The following is a 21,934-nucleotide window of genomic DNA, read 5'->3' on the forward strand; positions in this document are numbered from 1 at the left end:
CTGAGCTACAGGCCTTCTAGGTATTGAATTGACCTCAAAAGTCTTATCAAACATTTTACCCAAGGAATAAGAGGAATTTTCTGCTTTTCAATCTGCTATATCTCTTTCTTTGCCATCTGGTACCAAACTACCACGCCATTTCTCATAAACACATTTTTCAAACAGCAGCTCCCCACTTGGAGATACCAATGTCTATGTCAGGATAGCCTAACTGCTATTAAAAAAAAAAAAAGACTGCTAATATGTATAATGGCACAAATATGCTAGGAAAGTACCTAAGTGCTACTGGTTGATGAGTGGCTCTCCTGCACATGGAGATTCAGGAGTGTCAATCTACTTCCTTCTCCTCGTGGGGCCTTGCCTCCCTCTCATTTTGGCATGTAGGTGGGTGGAAAAGGAAAAAGTATGGAGGAAGCACATTTACATCTTCTTAAAAATTAATTAGGTAGGAGTTCCTGTTGTGGCTCAGTGGTAAGGAACCTGAGTAACATCCATGAAGATGCGGGTTTGATCGCTGGCCTTGCTCAGTGGGATTGGGATCTGGTGTTGCTGTAAGCTCTGGTGTAGGTCACAGATGTGGCATGTAGACTGGCAGAGTAGCTCGGATTTGATGCCTAGACTGGGAACCTCCATATACCGCAGGTGTGTCTCTAAAAACAAAAAGTGAACAAATGAATAAATTGATTTTTAATTGAATTATAGTTGATTTACCATGTTGTGTTAGTTTTAAGTGTACAGCAAAGTGATTCAGGAATACAGACACACACACATATAAATATATATATAGATAGATAGATATATACACACAGAGACATATATATATATATATCTGTGTGAGTGCATATACATATTTTTTTTCAGATTCTTTTTCATTATAGATTTATAAGATACTGAATATAGTTCTCTGTACTATACTCTGTACTAGTTGTTTATCTATTTTATATACGGTAGTTTCTATCTATTAATCCCAAACTGCCAATGTGAGAACTCCCTTCCTACCTTCCCCTTTTGTAAGCATAGGTTTGTTTTCCATGTCTGTGAATCAATATCTGTTTTGCAAGTAAGCTCATGTGTGTCATTTTTTTAGATTCTGCATGTAAGTGATGTCATATGATATTTGTCTTTCTCCAACTTCCTTCACTTAGTATAATAACCTCTAGGTCCACCCATGTTGCTGAAAGTGGCATTAGGTCATTCTTCTTTATAGCTGAATAAGATGCCATTGTATATATGGACCACATCTTCTTCATCCATTCCTCTGTGGATGGACATTTAGGTTGTTTCCATGTCTTGGCTATTGTGAAGACTGCTGCTGTGAGCAAGAGGTACATCATGTACTTTTTCAAACTAGAGTTTTCTCTCATATATGCCCAGGAGAAGGCTTGTTGGATCAGATGGTAGTTCTATATTTAGTGTTTTAAGGAACCTCCATACTGTTCTCCACAGTGGCTCTACCAATTTATATTCCCACCAACAGACACCTCTGTTTCTTAAAAGTTTTAGTCATAAGTGGCACACCTTACTTCTCATTTTCCACGGGGATAATGTGGCCTCATGGCCACATAAGTGCAACAGAGATGGTAAATCCGTCTAACCATGTTCCCACCTACCATCAAATAAGTGCCCATCAAAGACAGAATGGGTGCTAGTGTTCCTCAAGTCTTACAGGATGATTCTTAGACCACACATGTTCTGCTGCCTCACACAGCACCAGGTAGGGAGTGAATATTTGATAAATGTTTATTGAAGGAAGGAGGAAAGGAAGGATGGAAAGAAGACTCCAGCCACGTGTATGCCCGCCCAGTTACAGGCAGACGAAACTTTACATTTACAGACAGATCGTGCTTCCTCATGTGGGTTTAATCATGGTTTAATCTTTTCAGTGTTCAGTAATTATTTGTGTCCCTTGAATTCTACAAACGATATCCCACAATTGTATACATGTCTTCTTTGACTTTTATGGATCTGAGGGAAGAGAATTAAAGTCAGTGGGAAGGAATGAGGAAGAAACAAGGTAAGAGCAACAGGAACACAGCCTCTCTAAGCATTTAGGCTCAGAGTGGCTAGAGGTTCATGGAATAGCGAGAGGCTGTGCAGTGCCTTTCCCCTGCCACCTTTCAAGTGTATCCAAACAGACTTTTTTTTTTTTTTTTTTTTTGGTCTTTTTAGTGTCGCCCCCACAGCATACGGAGGTTCCCAGGCTAGGGGTAGAATTGGAGCTATAGCTGCCGGCCAACGCCACAGCCACAGCCATGCCAGCTCCAAGCTGTATCTGTGGCCTACACCCAGCTCATGGCAACGCCGGATCCTTAACCCATTGAGTGAGGCCAGGGAGTGAACCTGCGTCCTCATGGATCCTAGTCAGATTTCTTTCCCCTGAGCCATGACAGGAACTCCACAAACAGACTTTATTAAGGTCACCTCTATCCCAGAACTTTGAGGTAAAATAAATGGTGCCCTCCAGGTGCTGCCTGTGTCCGGCTGAGGGCGAGGCCTCTGGGCAGTTCTCCCTCTGGCTGCACACATAGCATTTCGCTGCTCAGTCACCTGTCACTACCTTCTGCTGTTCTAGCGACTGTGTGGAGCTGTTCTATGTTGGAATCTTCAGAAATCCTAACATCCTTGCCACTGAGGATAGTGCATAGGGCCCAGGGATTCAGAAATAAAAAGCTTGGCTTAATTGAGGTTACAGCCTGCCAGCGATTCCAAACAGCAGAGTCATGAAAAGAAATGTCTCATGAAGGTTATTCTCTCGTGCAGATGGGGGCCCTTGAGCCCGTAGTCAGGCCCTTCTGCTTTGGAGCTTATTTCTGTCGACTGCACTTCCCATGCTTTCTTCTAAATGACCTGGAACTTCTGACTTTTCCAAAGTCTTCCATGAGAGGTTCAGTCTCTCAGTGAGATCAAGCACACAAAAAAGTTCAAAGTCGGAAGTATAATTTGGGAGTTCCCATCATCAGCCCACACTCAGCTCCTCAACGGTAGCTCCGAAGTTGAGCTCCTCTGATTCTTGAGCTGCTATAAGCCAAGAGATGTGTAGAATGTGGCAGAGGAAGAGAAGTGATGTGAGCAAATCTCCAAAACAAGCCAGCTCTTCCCAAAAGGAAAACCCCCTAGAGCTCTCCATGACCCATGGAAGAAGCCCCAGGTCGTGACCTGAGAATCATAGCCATCAAGCCAGTGCTGTGTGCTGGAAGTGCCCTGGCCCAGGAGTCAGACCACCTGTGTTCTGAGCCACATTTGCCTAGTAGGGTAGTGATTATGGCAGGCTCTGTAGTCAAAAAGTCTGGGTTCAAAGGCGAGACTTGGTGATATCTCACTGTGACCTTGGGCAACTTAGTTCACCTCTCTGTGCCTTGGTTTCCTCATCCGTAAAAAGACATAATACCTGTATTTGTCATCGAGTTGTGAGGATTAAAGGAACTACTACTACATGTGTAAAACATCTGGAAACACAGCTGCTCGGAAGGAGTGCTAGGTCTGCTGTTATTATTCACTACCTGGGTCCTAGGGAAATTAGCTCTCTGGTTTCAATTTTCTCAGTTGTAAAGCTAGAAAACTGGGTTAGGCTATATTTCTCCATATTTGGTTTGGAGGCTATCAGTTTTAATAATACCTCTAAGAGTGGAGCCTGAAAGAGGGCTTTTAAAAATGCTTCCAAAGTAAGAGTCCCTTGGTAGCCTAGTGGTTAAGGGTTCGGGGTTGTCACTGCTGTGGCTCGGGTTTGGCTTCTGGCCTGGGAATTTCCGCATGCTGTGGGTACAGCCAAAAAAAAAAAAAAAAGTTTCTACAGTGCTTCTTATGTATCTTATGCATGTTGATCTAATTATAGCAGTACTTGTGTCATTAAATGGCAACAGTTGGCACTGGGCTGCTTTGGAGGAGGGGCGAAGGAACAGAAGCAGACCCTCTGACCAATGAGTGGAAAGCCAAGCCAGGCTGGGCTGGTCCCTGCTCTCAGCAGAGGGGGAATTATGGCTGGAGATGGATGAGCTGCTTCTTCACAAACATCCAGACTGGCCATGTAATTGACCAATAAAAGTCCCTGTCTCTGTTCTATGAATTAGGGGTGAGCCTTTGAATCTTTGTGACAATAAGCATTTTAAAAAGTCACTTGTTGGAAATCAGAACTAATTGCTTCATTTTCTGTGCCCTTAGTCACATTATTTCTAGCCTGTTGTAATTTGCATCCCACTGTATCAGAGTGAGTATCTACTGTGCGTGTATCCTCCGGAAATGATGAGCGTCTTAAATTCAGGGTGAATGCCTTATTCCTCTCTCCCCTCCTCCCTTGCCCTAGCGTTTAGCCCTGAGATTTGCATGTGGTCATCCTTTTATAGATGTTTGTTGAATGGATCAGCAGAGGATCCCGTTTGAATTGAGTCCCTGGGATGGAGTTGCCAAGTCTGTGTTCAGAGTGTGTAGGCTGTAACCGGTGGGATCCACGGACACAAAGGCAGTGGAAAAACGCTGCCTCCATCACAAAGGGCCTTTGCAAAATTAATGCACTGGAAGATATAAATCTTAATTAGTAGCAGGAAAAAGTGATGATGTATCAAGGTTCTCAAAATGTCAGCTGGTGGCTGTGCAATCAATTCATTTATAGCCACTGACCATTGTCCCGTGATACTGAAACCAATACTGCTAATTAAAGGTGTAATGGCAATTGGCCAGATCACTGTTAATTGATTCTTAATACTTCAGTTACTGCTTTTCATGCCAGTTGAATTTAATCAAAAGGGGTCAGAGAGAACTATAGAGCTTATAATTTTAAAAGGATTTGCATGTATTAGCATATAGATGCATTGTTTCAAAATCCAAAAAATTCAAGTGAAACAGTACCTGTATTTATATATACTTTACTTGCTCATTAAAGCTTTTGGAAAGTGAAGTTAATTCTTGATAACAAAGAGATATAAATATTTTATCAACAAGAGGGAAATTTTATTGTACCTTAGACCTTGGTTTCATATTCTCTTTCTTTATCCTCTGTTGGAAAATAACCCTAGGTTATTTTCTACCTTGAGAACAAGTTTCAGTTGATCATGTGCCCCTCCCCCCTTCTCCTCACCTTATAATTATTATTATTATTATTATTTTCTCTTTTTGTCTTTCCTAGGGCCGCTCCTGTGGCATAGAATCAGAGCTGTAACCACAGGCCTATGCCACAGCCACAGCAATGCCAGATCCGAGCTGCGTCTGTGACCTACACCATAGCTCACAGCAATGCCAGATCCCTAACCCACTGAGCAAGGCCAGGGATCGAACCTGTAACCTCATGGTTCCTAGTCGGATTTGTTAACCACTGAGCCATGATAGGAACTCCCTCCTCACCTTATTTTTCCCTTCCTTCATTGATGAGTTTCAGGGAAAATGGTTTAGAGCATCTCTGTTCTTCACCCTTACAATGTGGTTTGTGCCTCTGTCGCTTAGCATCTTTGCAAGCTCTCTTTAGCTCTCAGTAGCTTAGTCAGTGTCTTTTCCTGGTCCTCAGACTTCAGATAGCCTTTAAGACTGCTGATCACTCTTTCTTTGAAACTCTGCTCTCCTTGGCTGGGATCCTCACTGACCTTTCTGCCAGGGATGTTTTCTAGTAGGGAATTAACATAGCCTATGAGACATGCAGGGAATCTGAGTGTGGGTTTAAGAGGGTAAGGAAAACCCTGGGGCAGAAGTGGTGGCCACTTCCGAGATAAAAGCCAATGGCGAGCAAATTAGAATACCCAGGCCAAAAGCAATAGATGTTTCCAGGCCCATTCTAGGACCCCACCTCAGTTAAGGGGACAGGATGGGAGTATGTCTCTGAGAGGTTTTGTATAGATACAGGATTTTAAATGAGGTACAGAATGAGATTGTGTTGGATCAGTGGTGCAAGAGAAACCCTCCTAGCTTTGGAAATAGAATTGGCAAGAAGAAGAGAAAGCGCGCTTCCAGGTGGCTGTCTGGGGTACTGCATCGGGCTTTTCTTGGGTCAGGTTTCCTAAGTGCAGTTGATTGGAGAGCCCTCACTTGGGGTAGCGACTTGGAAAAACTCCCTGTTTTTCCTTTACTCTTATACTGATACCACACTCACAACACTTCTGATGCCAGATGTGTGAATTTTCCATACCAAGAAGTTCTGACACGAACTGCCTGGAGTTAGCACAGACCCCACAGGTGAAGGGTCCCACAAGACTGCCCCCCAGCCCCATTCAGTTGCCAATTACAAGTAGTAGACCCCACATTACCCACAATTTCTCTCAAACTTGGCTATAAATCAGGTTCCATGACCTCTTTCTTAGATTAGATCACTTGTTAGAACACTTACAGAACCCATGGAAACACACCTGTTTACTGGTTTATTGAATAATAAAGGATATTCTAAAGGATATAGTTGAACAGCCAGATGGAGGAAAACACAGGGTGAGGTCCAGAAGGGTCCCAAGTGCCGTAGCTTCTGTCCCCAAGAGCAGAGGCTGGTATACGCCACTCTCCTCCTGGCATGTGGATGTCCTCATCAACCTGGAAGCATTCCAAACCCCACATTTTGGGGATTTTTATGGAGGCTTCATCACAAGGGATGATCAATCATAAACTCAATCTCTAGCCCCTTTCCTCCACTCCATCTTCCTAAAGCACATTGTAAGTGGCCTCACTGTGTTGTTGTCGTGAGAGTGATGCACAATGACACATTTGAGGAGCCCAGCACAGAGGCAATCCCATTTCTGTTCCTTTATGATTTTAAGCTCTTCCTCACCTCCATCCCCAAACCCACATTCTTTAGTCATGAACTCATTCCCGCTGGGCCCCATACCTCCAGTGTCTCAGGGACATCTAATGGAAAAGCTTTCTTCTTGTCAGAGGCTATGCTGAATCTTTGATTTACATCATTTCAGTTACTGAAATTGTTTCCATTACAGATGAAGAATGAGAAGCAAGAGAGATTGTGTAACTTGCTCAGAGTCACACAGCTAGATGCAAACTCATGTTTCAAGGTGCTCATACCTTTCATGTCTACATCTGGACCCATCTTATCCAATCAGACCTGTGTTTCTCCAGGGGAAGCATCAAAATAAAAAATTTCTTTGACTTTTCCTTTCTTATCATCTTTAACCCCACCCCCTTAACTTCCAAACTCACCCAAGTTCAAGTAATTGATATTTTGCCTGGTTCCTCCGAAGGATCTCTTCTCTTTTTCCACCAAGGCTCGACTCATTGTTCAGCCACCAGATGGGGATTCCTGATCTGCTTCTGGAAGACCCACTCCATCCTGGCTGTCCTTTGCCAGGCTAGCACAGCTGCAGGCAGGACAGACTCTAGAGCCAGATTGCTGCTGTAGATACTGGCCCCACCCCTTCCTAGCTGTGTGGGCACAGGCAAGTGACTGTGACCTCTCTGTGCTTTAGTTTCCTAGTATCTACCACAAAGGGCTGCCATGAGGATTAACTGAGTTGATATTTATAAGGCACTTAGAACTGTATCTGCAACATAAGAAGCAGTGCGTAAAAATAAATAAATTACGATGAGACCAATGATCCTAAAATGCTGATTTAGGTATTCTCGTAAGCACCTTCTTAACCTTGAAGAATTCAAGGCCAGGGTTATCCCAAAATATTTACCTAGCCTTACCCACTGCTTCCCCATGAGAAACTCTGCTGGATCTCATCTGATCAAATATACCTTGTGCTTTCCAAACCTCAGCCTTCCCTCTTCTGTGCTCTTATCCATCTTTCAGGTCCTCTTCAGGACTCCCCATCTCCTTACCATCTCCTAGCTTATAGTGGTGTCCACTGCCTGGGACTTAGAGCTTGTTCCATTCGCTTTGCAATTAACTGTAACCCGCCATGTGATAGTTCTTATATTGCATTCTTGTGCATTTTTGTTTAACCTGACACAGTTCTTAGGCTTTGTCTACATAACTTAATTATATGTTTTATGGGGGTATGGATGCTACCTTTTGTTTCTTTGTATTCCGTACCGTGTCAGAGATAATACATTGCACATCACTGATGTCCTGTAAACATTAGTTGATTGAATCACAAACCACTTTAAACATAAATAGCTAATGTGAGTTTAAAAATAACACTAAGTGTTACTTGGTGTCTTTTCTTAGTGAAATTTTTGCTTCATTTTTAAAGATTGAAAGTTTTTGTATAGCAATGCATTTATCCTGTTTAGTATGTGGAAACAAAAGATGTTAGAGTTATACCACTTTATTGTTTTCTTAAAGTGTTAAGTGATATATAAATAGAACATTGTTGGATAAATTGTTTACATTTGGATATTAATGTATGAGGGAAAGCTTTAGTTTTTCTTTTTTTTGAAACATGGCCAAAAATTTTTTTTGAAACATTAGAACATAAATTGTCACCTAATTTAATTTTAAGATTAGATAGAAGCTTGAGAAACCTTGGCATCTGTAGTTCTCCTTGCCGTTGGAAAGAATGAGCATCTTAAACTAAGAATGAGCATCTTAAACTGTCCAATCTATGGGTTTATTTCCTTCTTCCCTCCCTTTTGCCACTCCTCTCCCTCCCACCCCGCGCCAATTCCCTCTCTTCTTTTCCCTTCCTTCCTTCCTTCCTTCCTTCCTTCCTTCCTTCCTTCCTTCCTTCCTTCTTTTCCTATTTGTCTTTTTACAGCCACATCTGGCATATGGAAGTTGCCAGGCTAGGGACTGAATCGGAACTTCAGCTGCCCGCCTACACCACAGCCACAGCAACGCAGGATCCGAGCTGCATCTGAGACCTGCTACACCACAGCTCATGGCGACTCCAGATCCTTAACCCACTGAGTGAGGCCAGGGATTGAACCTGCATCCTTGTGGATATTAGGTTCATTTTTGATGAGCCACAATGGGAACTTCCTCTCTTTCTTTTCCTTCCTTCCTTCCTTCCTTCCTTCCTTTTCTTTCTTTTCTTTCTTTTTTTTTTTTTTTTTTTGGTCTTCTGTCTTTTTAGGGCAGTACCTGTGGCATATGGAGGTTCCCAGGTTAAGGGTTGAATTGGAGCTATAGCTGCTGGTCTTCACCAGAACCACAGCAACTTGGGATCTGAGCTGCGTCTTTGATCTACACCACAGCTCACGGCAATGCCAGATCCTTAACCCACTGAGCGAGGCCAGGGATTGAACCCACAACCTCATGGTTCCTAGTTGGATTCATTTTTGCTGCGCCATGATGGGAACTCCTTCCTCCGTCTTTCTTAATGCTCATCTTTCTGTAGTAACTACTCTAATTTCTAATACCTTTCCTAGCAATGCTAGTAGGAATAGATCTGTCATTCTAAGATATTGCAAATTCTTCCTATCAAAAGGTGGAGGAAAAAAGATGCAAAAGGGGAAGAAACAAATTTTTATGTCTAGTACAACTCTGTTATATTGTAGATAGGGACCAAGTCACATTCCTAGTACAAGGCATTTATTTAATAATCTTTTCTTTATGCTGAAAAATCCTAGATTCTTGAGTTTTTTTTCAGGAGCTTATTTTGTTATGACTTTAATTTCTGGCTCTTTTAAACCCTCTCTAGTGTCACAATGAACATTATTAAATGGAGTTTGATACCTAGTACTCTCTAAAAGGGACTTGCTTCACTGGGATCTATCCCTTTCCTCTTTATTTTAGCATAAAAATGAATTGTGTGAGAACTAAGGAAGTTATCAGGTTCTGCTCATTATTCCCCACGAGCACATATCTGTGTGTGTGTGTGTGTGTGTGTGTGTGTGCGCGCGAAGTCTTATCTCAAAAGAACAAACTTTAGCCAATATCACTAAGAGATGTCTAAACTCCCTCCTGGACTGAGGCTTGGGGCTCTGAGAACCTGCTGAAGAAGGGGAATGGGATTATGTGAAAACACAGCTTATAGACCGGGGATCATAGACTCTTTGGTGTACTCTCTTCTAGGGACATCTGCTAATTTTACATCCTTTCTCCTTTCATCTGAAAGTAGAATTCTCATTTTTTATGAGAAACTCACTGCAACAGCTTTAGTGGGATAGATCTGCACTCATCTCACAGGAGTAAGTATTGACTCAGGTTTGGCCAATCAGAGAATTCCATTTCCTGATTCATAGTGATTGGTTCAAAGCTGGACTCATGACCCAAGCCAGACCAATCAGAGGCCTCCCTGGGACTTTTTTTTGGAACTCTTGGTCCACTGGAAGGGCTATAGATTACACACCATAGGTGACTGGTGGTCATCTGGTGTTTCATGTAGAGAGATCCAATTAGAATGATGGGGAGAGATAACTCTGATTAAATACATTGAATGCTGCCTGACATCCATCTCTCCCTTTTCTGGAATGTGAACTGAAAAACTACATTAAAAAAAAAGTTAGTTTCAGAGTTTCTGTTGCGGCACAATGGAAACGCGTCTGACTAGGAACCATGAAGTTTCGGGTTTGCTCCCTGGCCTTGCTCAGTGGGTTAAAGATCTGGTGTTGCCGTGAGCTGTGGTGTAGGTTGCAGACGTAGCTCAGATCTGACGTTGTTGTGGCTCTGGCATAGGCCGGTAGCAACAGTTCTGAATGGATCCCTAGCCTGGGAACCTCCATATGCCATGGGTGCGGCCCTAAAAAGACCAAAAAAAAAGACCAAAAAAAAAATTAGCTTGAACAAAGCTAATTAAAGTTATGTTTCTGTCACTTCTCATGGGTATCCTAATCCACTCCCTATTTTATGCACAAGGACCTTGGGAACAGAGCGGTGAAGTGATTGCAGGAGGCTTTTAAATAGAATTCCTGCCAGGTTGGAATTGTTCCCTCTCCTTCTCCCCTTTCTTTCTGATGCCAGAGTGATCTCTCTAAACCACATTGTGGTATTATTGAGCTCTTTAGAGTGGCTCTTCCACGACTCTCCTGTTGCCTATGCTAAATGTAACTAAAGCTTCCCATCATGGCATTCAGGAGCCTTTCAGAAATGGGTGGCCACATCCTATCTCCTTGATATTTATGCTCCAGATATGCTGAAGTACTTGTGGTTCCCCAAGCATGTCATGCCATCTTATACTTCCTTCATTTGCCACCTAAATTCCCTCTGCCTGGAATGTTCTTTATATCCTGTACAAACTTTGAGCTTTTATTTGTCCTTGAAAATTAACCCAATAAAAGAAATCAACCCTGTCACTATCCCTTTCCTTGAAGGGGCTTGGTGCCTAATTTGAAGTCAAGATGATGCAGCAGGTAGAGGAACAGAACCCAAGTCTCCTGAATACCAGCCCAGCGCTCTCCTGCCCTGCAATGCTTTCGACCTGGAAAAGATTCAGCGAGCCCTTAATTCTGCATTGTTTACAAAACACATCATTTGCACTGAATCTGCCCCGCAATCATTCCCTACTGGGCATCTGGAATGAGAGCAGCAGACTTCATTGTACAGGATTTTAACATGCCACCAATTATGTGCTGTCTTTGGGTTATGCTAATAATATAAAATGCACAATGCTGCTCATTTTCTCTAATCTGTTCATATCTAATGGTAGCTCCCGGCTCTAAGCATCTGGCCTGCTAACTGCATGGTAAATAATATAGTAAACATGGTGTAAGTCTTAATGAACTGCTTGAATAAGATCTTTCTGTATAATCAAGATACTATTGTTGTTATTAACCACATCAGCTGCTGTGGACAGGTTCCTGGGTCCCACTCTGGTCCAAGTAATTGAGAACTGCTGAGGCTGAGGCCAGGACTTATGTTTTTAAAAATTCAGTGTGCAGCCAGGGTTGAGAACCACCCAGCTTGTCCGTTTTTCTTTGAGAGGAAAAGCGCACTATGGAAAAATGTGCTGTGGATAAAAATAAGGTTATGTGGAGAAGATATGACTTATTCTCTAAGCATTATAAAATATACTTACTTTTTGATTGCTATGGCTAAAAGCTGTCTCCATCTCTAAACACATTTTTTACCTTTTCATTTTTTTTTTCTTTTTATGGCTGCACCTATGGCATATGGAAGTTCCCTGGGCTTGAATCAGAGCTGCATCAGCAGCCCTACACCACAGCCACAGCAAGGCCAGATTCAAGCCACATCCTTGCCCTACAATGCAGCTTGTGGCAACACTGGAGCCTTAACTCAGTGACAGAACCCAGGGGTCAAACCTGCATGCTCAGGGATGCTATGTTGGGTTCTTAACCCACTGAGCTACAACACAAACTCCAAATGTTTTCATGGTTTTTTTTTTTTCCCTTCATTAAAATATTGGCTGCCTATGGCCAGGGCAACCTGGAAGGGGTCACCTAGTTAGTTCAACCTTCCCTGAAAACTTCTTTCTACTTCATCACATTTTGTGTTCTTGGCTTTCCTCAGCCCTGCAGTGGGAACACTAAATACATTCTACAAAAAAGTCTCTTGGTTCCCCTTCTCCTCCTTCCCTTGTCTCTCCTGGTCTTATTGGCCTGTCCATTCTTATCTAAATGAACCCATTTGGGCTTACCTCTAACTCCTAAATAATAGATTTCTCCTTCTGGTTAAGGTAACCCATACAAAACTATTTTAAATTTTTTTTAAAAAGGTTAAAAGATCCTCCTTGTTTAGTTTTGCTTTGTATCTGCTGTACAGGCTCAGAGTATTCAGAGTCTGTCTCAACAGTGGCATCAGGGCTTTTCTTGCTTTGGGTCCCATGTATGGGAAACTAAACTCCACAGAGCTGTCTCTGTGCTTCTGAAGGCTGCTCTACACGGACCCTTTCTCTAGCACAGAGTTCTGTTTTTTCTTGCAGTGGGGAAATCGATCCCCATTCTACTCTGACCCCCCACCAAGAGGTCTCAGGGCTCTGGCCATGGCAGTGTAGTTGCAGATCTGTGAGTCCCTCCAGCATGGGTTGTAAATGAAACCAGACAGGGCCCGGAGAGGTAATGTGAACCACTCGAGGTCACACAGCAGGGAGTGGTTTAGGCAGGACTTGCCCATGGGCCTCCTGATAATCACAATCTTCTAACTCCAAAGATTGAATGCTATGTCCATGACATCCCAATTTATGACATGAGAATAGTTACCGCATTTTTCTCTTTGATCAGTTTTGTCAACTCAACATATATTATGCACATATAACATCTGAATTTAAAACATGTAATCAAAATATTTAGACACTTGGCATTGCTTAAATGCCCTCTAATATGGAGTCCATCATAATGTATCATTTTGTACAGATTTCAAACATGATTTGGCGACTCCTGCCTATAAGTATCTTTTTTAGAAGGTAACAGAATCAAAGATAAAGACAAATCTTTCCCATTGTCTTATATCAGGTTGACCTTTAAGTTACTGAGTAGAACAGGTTTTCAAGCAACCCTGCTGATATTTAACAGTGTTGGCTGACAAAGAAAGCCCATAATCAACTGTTCATCCTTAGCTTTCTAGGCCAGAGAAATCCTCTGTGCATCGAATTTACTAGTAATTAACCTCATATCATTAATGTAAACCAAGATGTAGTTGACTTGCATGTTGCTGTGCTCTTTCAATGTGTAGGTGAGAGGAATTGACTCACACTTATTTGACACCTACTGTGGATTTGTAGCGAGATACTTTCTGTTTATTTTCTCCTTAATCCTTATAACGGCAAAATAAAGTAGGTCCTGTGGCCCCATGTTACAAGTGAAAAAAACTGAAGTTCAGAGGGTTTGAGTATATTGGCCAAGGCCACATAGCTAGCAAGTGGCCAAAGCCAGGATTCAAACACTGGTCTCCTTCACTTCCCAGATGTGTTCCATTCATTTCTTCTATGCTGCCTCCTCAGGGCACTGTGGGGTGCTAAATGGAAATCACGTTTTAGAATGGGTGATAGCCTCACAAAGGCATCCTGTCCCCCCTGCCCCAGATATCCATGTCCCAATCCCCAAAACCTGTGAATATGTTACCTTACATGGCAAAAAAGGCTTAGTGGACAGATTAAATCAAGAATCTTGAGATAGGAATATTACCTGTACCATCTGGGTGGGCCTGATATAAAAATAAAGATCCTTATAAGGGAAAGAGGGAGGCAGGACAGTTAGGGGTCAGAGTCAGAGAGAGATTTGAAGATGCCATGCTGCTGGCTCTGAAGATGGAGAAGGGACCACAAGCCCAGGGGTGCAGGTGGCCTCTAGAAGCTGGAAAAGGCAAGGAGAAAGAGTCTCTGCTACCACAGAGCCTTCAGAAACGACGTAGCCCTGCTATCACACTGAATTTACCTAGTAATACCTATTTCAGACTTCTGACCTCCAGAACTACAAGGTAATAATTTATGTTATTTTAAGCTACTAGATCTGTGTTAATTTACAACAGCAATAGGAGACTAATACAGAAAGGCAGAACAGTTAAGCAATGCATAAATTATCTTTTTTTGACCCTTTAAAGGGGCAGATTTAATTCTCTTTTCATAGCTCATATCTTGATTAGGAATCCTTATGGTGGACACTGAATTTAAATATGCTTGTATTATAAGAGTTTTAGTGCCACAGGAGAAATCCCACATTGTCAAGGCTTTTCTCTAGAAATGGCAATAACAAACAAGGTAAGTGACATTAACATTCATAGAGTGCTGAAATGATTTGGTAATATATTACTTTCTCCATTACTGTGGACGTTATCTGACCTGCCCTCTTGCGTCACAATATTTATTACATTTACTCATCATTCATTTAACCATGACCAAGAGCCTACAATGCAGGTGTGTATGCAAGGATGCAGGTAAGTAGATAGATGGACTCACACAGATTCTGTAGCGCCCCATGTTCTGACAGGAGAATTTTCATTTCCAGTCTTAGTTCACTTACCATCTTTGAATTAGGTGGATGTATAAATGTTTAAAAGTTTATCAGATATCTGATTACAAGAATATAAATAATTCAATATAGGAAATTACTCCTTTAGAGTTGATAGAAGTGGCAAGTAATATAAAATTAATATAATATAAATGAGGAACTTCAGTTTTATACTAAGTTGCTTTGATGATTAATCCTTTCTTCAAAAAAAAAGAATTAGAGCTCCTGACAAGGACTGAACACTCTGACATCTATTAGATCTTATAAACGTTTGATTTATTTCTTTTCTATCAGAGTTCATTTTGAAAGTTAGGAGAACATCTTGGTGTTATGGAAAATCATTTGTGTTATATAATGACCCAGTTGGAATTCAAAGCCCCAATCAAATTGCAAAGCTGCTCACTTATCGTGAGACTTGCTTAGCTGGGGACTGAGGGTTGGTCCTGCCATAGGGGCTTTTTGGGGCCTAGATTAGTGGAGAATTTAATTTATATCTGACTTAGCCTAAGAATGCTATTCTAAAAGTCCAGGATTCTGGATAACTCTCTGAACTTTTTTCCCCATTAAATGAGAAGGACATGTTTTCTGAATTCTCTTCAATTGCTAAAATGCTATCTGGTCCCAAATGAGTGGACCACTGTTGTGTTGGGATTTTTCCCATCAGAATAATCTTTTTTTTTTTTTTTGCTTTTTAGGGCTGCACCTGTGGCATATGGAGATTCCCAGGCTAGGGGTCGAATTGGAACTACGGCTGCCGGCCTTCACCAGAGCCACAGCAATGCGGGATCCGAGCCATGTCTGCGGCCTACACCACAGCTCACGGCAACGCCAGATCTTTAACCCACTGAGCAAGGCCAGGGATCGCACCTGCATCCTCACGGATACTTGGATTTGTTTCTGCTGCACCACAACAGGAACTCCCAGAATAGTCTTAATAAAATTATGAATTAATTATCAAGTAACACCATGCTCATTTAATCTAGTTGATGTATATTGATGGAACAATTTAAGAACTTTGCTACATGCGATTGAGGAACATGAATAAATGTAAGAAATGCAACCCATCTAGTGTTTTGTGTGAAATTATAAAATGTGTACCACTTAGTGAGTGGCGGTAGCTTTGTGATTATTAAAAAAAGTTTCCTTTTTCTCTGGGTAGATGAAGCCCCATGCCAGGGTACATGTGTTGATGAGCAGAGCCTGAGCTAGATTTCAGCTCTTGCTCATCTCCTTGGCTGGCTGATTTTGGGCAGTGTGCAACTTCTGCAACTGTACTTAGCAACCACGGTAAGAACAGTTCCCACTTTGTGATCTGATTGGGGACACAGCACACCTACTCTGTATTCAGCTCTTACAACTTACTTCTAATGGGTGCCCTGCTGATTCAGTTCAGATCAGATTTGAGGCACTAGGATGTTTACATTCTTAGCAACTCTTGTGAGGAAACCACCATATGGCTGTTGGCAAACTGTTTTGTCAAGTTTGTTTTTAAATATTCAAAATGCTTATGAATTTCACAAGTCCTACATACAAAAGGGAGGTTGCTCACTCTCACCTATTCATTTAGCAAACATGTTTTGAGAACTATAGTCAGGCACTGGGAGATTAGCAGCTGATTGTAAACAAGACAGCCAGCATCCTTGTCCACGTGAAGAAATACTCTGAGGGGGAAAATGCAGTACAATAGAGACCCTCCAGATGCTGAGAAAGAGTCGTTCTTTGCTAATAATAGGGGCTTACTGAGCAGGAAGCATTGAGGCAGTGATATAGATGGTTGCCAAGGAAACCTTTCCTTGTTGAAAAAAAATAGATGTGGGGCTGTCAGTGTGCCAATGTGGGTATTACCATACTCAGCCTTTCCATTCTGACTTTGAAAGTAAAGGAAGCTGGCCTCCCAGTGAAAAGACCAGACAGGCAGTGAGAGAGTGCTGGAGGTACTTAGGAGAATCAAGAAGGCTAAGTAATTGGCCTTCCTGAGAAGGTGCAGGCAGGTAGTTAAGACTTGAGGCCAAAGCATCTCTGAAGTCACAGTGGAGGTAGATGCGAGAGCTTCCTTGGGAACTGTGTGCATGCCTGAAATCTAGAGTGTCCTGACACCCAGGTAGGAAAGAGAGAAGTATGGTTGCATTTTACTTAGAACCAGTGATTGAAAACACCTCATTCAGGATTCCTGTTGTGGCTCAGATCCATGTTGCCATAGCTGTGGTGTAGGCTGGCAGCTGCAGCTCTGATCTGACCCCTTGACAGGGAACCTCCATATGCCACTGGTGCAGCCTTAAAAAAAAATTACCAGCTGATGACTTTGGTTAAGTTCTCATTTGATTTAGAATGTCTTCTGGAATCGAGGGCTAAAACCCGTGAAATGAAAATGTGGATGTTAAAATAGAGCAGAAAATGGATTATTTTGGTCCTGTCAAAAATCCATCTGTTTAGAGTAAAATGTAATAGGATATTCTTTGGAAAAATTATCCAGGGGAAGAAACTCCAAAGTTAGGTCTTTTTTTTTTTTTTTTTTTTTTTTTTCCTTCTTCCTTGGCAATTCTTCAGCTACTACATGCAGTGCCTGGCACTCCATAAATGGATGGGGCAGACCTAAAGTTAACCCATGGTAATTCATTTTCAAAATATTATAAAATGCTGTGTTAGTTTTGAAATGTTTCTTCTATATAAAGAGTTTGAAAACTAAAGTCTTTTTGATGTCTTTACAAAAGGAAGTGTTTTTACTTGAGATGTGTGTGCACTTGTGCGTACCTGTGGGTACACAGGCTTGCCAGGGAATATGACGAAATTTTGCCTTTCTAGGTATTTTGAAAAATAAACCGTATGCATAAATTTCTTAGGTATATTAATTGCCTTCGTTATGTAAATACATCACATTCATTCTTCATTCATCTATTTATTCATCCAGTGGGTCACTTCTTTCAACATTATAGCCACGTAGCAGGCACTATGTTAAGCCTGGGATATACACTGGTGGCCCTGACAGGCACAGTCCCTGTTGTACCACTGTAGACCATGTAGCAATGTCAGCACCTGCACAAATCATCTATGACATTCTTTTGCTTCTGGATTCTTGAGTCATTGCTGATAAGGAATGTGTGTCTCATATTCTTGATAATATATTATTCCATTTTTATCTTGATACCATTATATTATTTTATTATTTTTGTCTTTTTAGGGCTGCACTGGCGGCATATGGAGGGTCCCAGGCTAAGGGTTGAATCAGAACTGTAGCTGTCAGCCACAGCCACAGCAACTCGGGATCTGAGCCAAGTCTGCGACCTACACCATGGTTCAGCACAACGAAGGATCCTTAACCCACTGAGCCAGGCCAGGGATTGAACCTGTGTTCTCATGGATACTAGTTGGATTCGTTAACCACTGAGCCACAATGGGAACTCCTTCTATTTTTGGTACCTTTTTTTTTTTTTTTTCTGCCACTCTTAGATGAACTTCCTAAGCAAGCTACCTTCCAATCTTCTCAGTACATCTGAGCTCAATGGCCATCCCAGCATCAATTGATGAGTCTAGTAAATTCCCCCAGATGTCTCCTCAGAGAGAACCAATGACACACTACATAATGTGTGGATTTAAAATCTCCACGGTGCTTTAGTATTTAGCTCCATTAAAGCTAGCAGCTCAAGCGAATTTAAAATTAATAGATTCTATCTAGTTTGCCTGTTGTTATTTTGAAGGCTGTTACAGAAGAGAAATTATGCAGATGGCTGTCAGGTTGCTGCTACTGCGCTCACGCTGGGAATGAGCGGAGCTGTAACTCATTTCTCAGATGAAAACACTTTTCTAAAGGGGATCAGGCTCCCAGCCATTTGTAGGCACTTGTCCCTTCCTTTGGATGGTCCACTATGAGCTAGCAAGCATCCTTAGGGCTGAGGTAGGGGTGGGGAGTGGGGGAGGAAGGCAGAATAAATGACTGGGGTGCTGTTGTCTGGAAGGGTACAGGGTAACCCCCTGGTAAAGATGTTTAGCTAGTCCTCCTTTGCTGGGGCCTGAGCAGGCTGTCAGTGATTTATGAAACGATATCTTGCTGGCCTTCCTACTCTGCTCTTTCCTGTGAAAACTGCCAGGAATATGTCTCAAAGAAAATTTCCAATTTTACTCCACTGTTAAGAAGCTGGTATGGCTACCTATTATCTCAGAAATTAAAAAAAAAATTTATACCTTTAAAAAACTTTTTTCTAAAAATCAAAAAAAAAAAAAAAAAAAAGGCGTTCCCGTCATGTCAGCAGAAATAAATCTGCCTAGGAACCATGAGTTTGTGGGTTCGATCCCTGACCTCACTCAATGGGTTAAGGATCTGGTGTTGCTGTGAGCTGTGGTATAGGCCAGCATCTACAGCTCCAGTTTGACCCTTAATCTGGCTACCTCCATATGCTGTGGGTGCAGCCCTAAAAAGCAAAGAAAAAAAAATGTTATGGTTGTACCTGTGGCATGTGGAAGTTCCTTGGATTGGGAATTGAATCCAAGGCACTGCTGCCACCTGCACCACAGCTGCAAGTAACACTGGATCCTTTAGCCTACTGTCCTGGCTGGGATCGAACTCATGCCTCTGCCATGATCAGGTTCACTACCAATTAGCGTCACCACCTGATACAGTCTGATTCTTAACACGCTGCACCACAGAGGGAACTCTAGGATTCAAATTTTAACCCTTGGCTGTCTGAAACCTCTGCCATCAACTGATTTCTGTATCAATTTCATCTTTTTTTTTGTTGTTGGTTTTTTTTTTTTTTTATCTTTTTCTAGGACCATACCCGGGGTATATGGAGGTTGCCAGGTTAGGGGTCTAATCAGAGCTGTTGCTGCCAGCCTACGCCACAGCCACAGCAATGCCAGATCCGAGCTGGGTTGCGACCGACACCACGGCTCGTGGCAGTGCTGGGTCCTTAACCCACTGAGCGAGGCCAGGAATCGAACCTGCAACCTCATGGTTCCTAGTCAGATTTGTTAACCACTGAGCCATGACGGGAACTCCTTGACGTCATCCCTTAATTATGTCTATGATGCTTTTACTGGAATTTGGTCATTTTTATATCCTATTCACCCATCCATCCATGCATTTATTCATTTGGCAAATAGATGGGATAATCAATCAGTTCAGTCCAGCTATAAGATGTTATGATTCTACAAGCTGTAATATAAGCATTTTCTAGCCTACAGTCTTACATCTCCATCCTCCAAGAGCTGTTTCTTGGCTCTGTGTTTCCCTCTTGCCTCATCTGCATGAATCCTGTTCACTTTTTCCTTCAAGACGGTACCTAAATTTTCCTGCTCCAGGAAGCATTCCCATTGGGGGTCTTTGTCTTGGGTTGGAGAGGCTTCCGCACAATTTATGGATCCAGATAATCAAGGTTTTGGGCTCATGCTGCCCGCTGCTTTGCAGTCTTCAGCTATTTAACAAGGGACCTGTGTGCTCCCTGAGCTGGCCAGAAGGGAAGCTCACCACAGGCAGGGAGGCACGCTCTGCCTTCCTACTCCTAGTTCCCCCTCTCTCCTCTTTGCTCAGTGCTCTGCACACAGCCCAGACATGCTGCTGAATGCTGTCGAACAGTCACTTTTCTTTCTTTGGGAATTTAGATTTAAAAAAATGCATGGCATTTTCCCCAGGTGCAACTAATTGAACATGCCTGCAAGGCCTTGACTGAGCCCTTGACTCAAAAAAAAAAAAAAAAAAGGTGATTAGTTTGATCGTGCTGTGTCTGGAATGAAGAGGCATTTCAGCCTCAAGTTGGGGGAATATAACATTGGAAATATTATATTGGAGTGCACTTGGAGCCTGGGAGGATGGTTTTGATTCTGCTGCTTATGCTGGTAGGAGACACTAAATAGATCAGGTTCACTACCAATTAGCATCATGTTAATCTTGGCTAATAGTGAAGCGCCCCCAAGGATTTGCTAGATTTATCAGCTGCTCCTACTACAGTCCTGTGAGGCTAACATAACTTGGAACCTGGGTCAGAAGTAAGTCCTCTGGTGATGATGTGTCATACATTCTGGTCCATGCACTCGTCAAAGACGCCATTTCTTGGGCTTGAAGTGTTCGGCTGTGTTTTGGAGGAATGACAATCCAATCTCAGATAAGCCGGATTCAGAAAATAGGTCATCAATGTGAGTTGCAGTTATTTTCCTTCCAGCTTTCTTCTGTGCTTGTTTTAAATTGCTTTTCTTCCAAGGGCAGGCGCAGCTGCCCTGGCTGGTGGGTAGGTGAGGGGGGGTGACAGCCACTCTAACCTCAGGACCTTGTCAGGTACCACCCAGATTCCTGAGTCTTCAAGACTAGCATCTGCCTTTTGTCTGGGCTGTTAAATTCCCATTTAAGAAGTGCAGAAATACCCTTCTTGAGTATTGATTTTTCACACACACACAGCATAGTTCATAGCCACTTGATTTGCCACCTGCAGTTTATAATAGAACGGACCTGTGGGCTTATAAACTACTTTATTTCTGCACAGAACTTCTCAGCTTGAGGCCAAATTGAAGGGCATTAGTCATCAGTAATTTGCTGTTGTTTTTAATGTATTTCACTCAGGTTTAAGGCAGCTAAAGCTAAGATGAATTTCCCCATACTTTGGTGAGGAAGTGAAAAATCTGATCATTTAGTCAATCATTTGTCATAGCTGTGGGTGTGTATTGTTCCTTAGTGACTGCAACATCGTGACTGCTCTGTGATTTAGTAACGATGACTAGAACGATTTTATTTTATTTTTATTTTTTGTCTTTTTGCTATTTCTTGGGCCGCTCCCACAGCACATGGAGGTTCCCAGGCTAGGGGCTGAATGAGAGCTGTAGCCACCGGCCTAAGCCAGAGCCACAGAAACGCGGGATCCGAGCCACGCAGCCACGTCTGCGACCTACACCACAGCTCATGGCAACGCCGGATCCTTAACCCACTGAGCAAGGGCAGGGACCGAATCCGCAACCTCATGGTTCCTAGTCGGATTCGTTAACCACTGCGCCACGACAGGAACTCCCGACTTGAACGATTTTAGATAAATTCAATTATGCCATGATTCCCCCCCCTCCGCCCAGTATTTGTGTAGGTTTAAGGTTGAAAGTTCATGGAATGCTAGGGAAGGGAACTTATAGAAAAACCTAGAGATCGCTGGAATCACCCAGGGAGCTAAATCAAATGCCCATTCCTGGACTCTCCCCTGGAGATTGGGTGTCAGCATCTCTGAGTTGGAGCAAGTTCCGTGAGTGGTGCCTG

General features: G+C 42.5%; 1 protein-coding gene across 5 annotated transcripts in view; it reads left to right on the top strand.

Annotated features, from left to right (window-relative positions):
* MYO3B (myosin IIIB) overlaps window positions 1-21,934 on the top strand; it is a 453,696-nt gene that overhangs the window by 9,693 nt on the left and 422,069 nt on the right. For 3 of the 5 annotated variants that reach the window (XR_014829526.1, XM_084999446.1, XM_084999444.1), the window contains exon 1: window positions 20,657-20,835. The exons of 1 other annotated variant lie outside the window; for it this stretch is intronic. Coding sequence is in view for 3 of the 4 variants with exons in the window: in XM_084999446.1 (XP_084855572.1) it covers window positions 20,834-20,835 (2 nt within the window). In the remaining variant the exon portion in view is untranslated. Of the gene's footprint in view, window positions 1-20,470; window positions 20,836-21,934 lie in introns of those variants that run through there. One more of the 5 variants, XM_084999448.1, reaches the window with a different exon arrangement.

The sequence above is a fragment of the Sus scrofa genome, chromosome 15, assembly GCF_054392235.1.
Source record: "Sus scrofa isolate SSC_HxYL_T2T_F1_AM1 chromosome 15, Sscrofa_HxYL_maternal_Yorkshire_Landrace_v2.0, whole genome shotgun sequence".
In the NCBI taxonomy this organism is placed as follows: Eukaryota; Metazoa; Chordata; class Mammalia; order Artiodactyla; family Suidae; genus Sus; species Sus scrofa.